The sequence below is a fragment of the Austrofundulus limnaeus genome, unplaced genomic scaffold, assembly GCF_001266775.1.
Source record: "Austrofundulus limnaeus strain Quisiro unplaced genomic scaffold, Austrofundulus_limnaeus-1.0 Scaffold375, whole genome shotgun sequence".
In the NCBI taxonomy this organism is placed as follows: domain Eukaryota; kingdom Metazoa; phylum Chordata; class Actinopteri; order Cyprinodontiformes; family Rivulidae; genus Austrofundulus; species Austrofundulus limnaeus.
The window spans coordinates 178345-179826 of record NW_013952777.1 but is presented as its reverse complement, the minus strand read 5'-3'; the positions used below and the strand labels follow the sequence as shown (position 1 = coordinate 179826).

Here is a 1482-nt window from a genome sequence, read left to right as displayed (position 1 = left end):
CAATTATTTTCCATTCCGTAAACTAAATTTAAAAAAAAAAACTTGGCAAATTATTTTTAAAAAGTAGTAAAATAATTATAGAGATTCCTTATAACATTAGAAATATTTTAGATGTAAATATAAAGCAGCAGGACCTAACAAAAAAACAAACTAAACAGTGTAAAAGTGGGGGAGTTTTGTGGAGCACAAACTTTTTGGGAAATTCAACGAGTAAGAAAAGCTGCTCCAGTTTGGTTCTTTCCCACCCCGGCTGTCCCTGGATCCATCCGGGAATGACTCTCAATCTCCCCCCCACACATCCGCCCCCTCCACCTCCACTGACCGGAGGCCTGGTTCCCTCCACCTACCCGTAAATAGCGTCTTTATCTCTCTTGAGAGCGTCGTTAACGGAGGAGCCCATGCTGGGGGGCATGGAGTTGGTGTGGGCGGTGTGCGGGTACTGGTGGGAGTGCAGCTGCGGACCGTGGTTCAGGTGCACGGCCTGCATGGAGCGCGCGCCGTGCGGGTCTCCGTACATGGTGGTCGGGATGCCCACACCGTCCATCCCGTAGTGGGGCAAGTCTTCGTACTGCACAACAACAAAACACCGTCAGCATTTATTCAAATCAACTCGTGAAACTATGAATAAAAGTCGTTCTGTAAATTTAAGGTTAATTAAAGTAAAGTTTTGCATTAAACCCTTTTAGGAATTTAGCACAGCAAAAGTTTATTGTAATTTATTTTTTAATTAAACTTATTGCAGTATGGATAGAAGGCGATAAGTCAGAGATTTATTTAAAAAAGGTTGTTCCAACATGGAGCAGGGAAAGAATGAGTTCAAAGGTGTGGGGCCCTTTATGTGAGCATCCAACCGGGGGGGCATCATCATATCAAACAGCACAAACTGAGGAACACGTGCATTTTTATTTCTTTTTTTTAAAGTTTTTATCCCCTCGTGGTTCAGGTCAGTAAAGACCAGAACAGCTGGTTCATTTAAAAATAGCATCTCTTACCAGATTATCCAACTCTGGATTTGATGAAAATAAAGGTTTTTCTGCCCGAATCTAAAAGTTCAAAAAGAACAAATAAACAACACATTAATGCACATTTTAAAACCAAGTATGTCCGAGTTATTCAACATGCACGTGCATAACATGGTGCAATATCCATTTACGCACGACAGAAAACATTTCAGGCGTGGATTTAGCGTCCTTTTTTTCTATACAGAGTGCCAACTTTACGCACGGTGAAATAAACAAAAAAAGAAAATGGGGAGCAAAGTTTTCTCTGACCTGTTTTGCAAACACGGCTATGTCTTCATTGAAAGATTCCGATGAACAGACGTCTCCTCCCGCCACCCCGGGCTCTCTGGGGGTGCACGTCGCTAATTCACATTTCTCAAAAATCAGTGCAAGCAACGGGAACAGGGGGTGCCTGAACGGGGAGACACACACACACACACACACACACACACACACACACACACACACACACACACACACA

At 42.9% G+C, this 1482-nt stretch overlaps 1 protein-coding gene across 1 annotated transcript in view; it reads right to left on the bottom strand.

The window, feature by feature from the left end:
- meis1b (Meis homeobox 1 b) overlaps window positions 1-1482 on the bottom strand; it is a gene marked incomplete in the record, with an annotated part of 80313 nt that overhangs the window by 76533 nt on the left and 2298 nt on the right. The window contains 1 exon segment of the mRNA XM_014023528.1: window positions 348-568. Coding sequence (XP_013878982.1) covers window positions 348-568 — 221 coding nt within the window.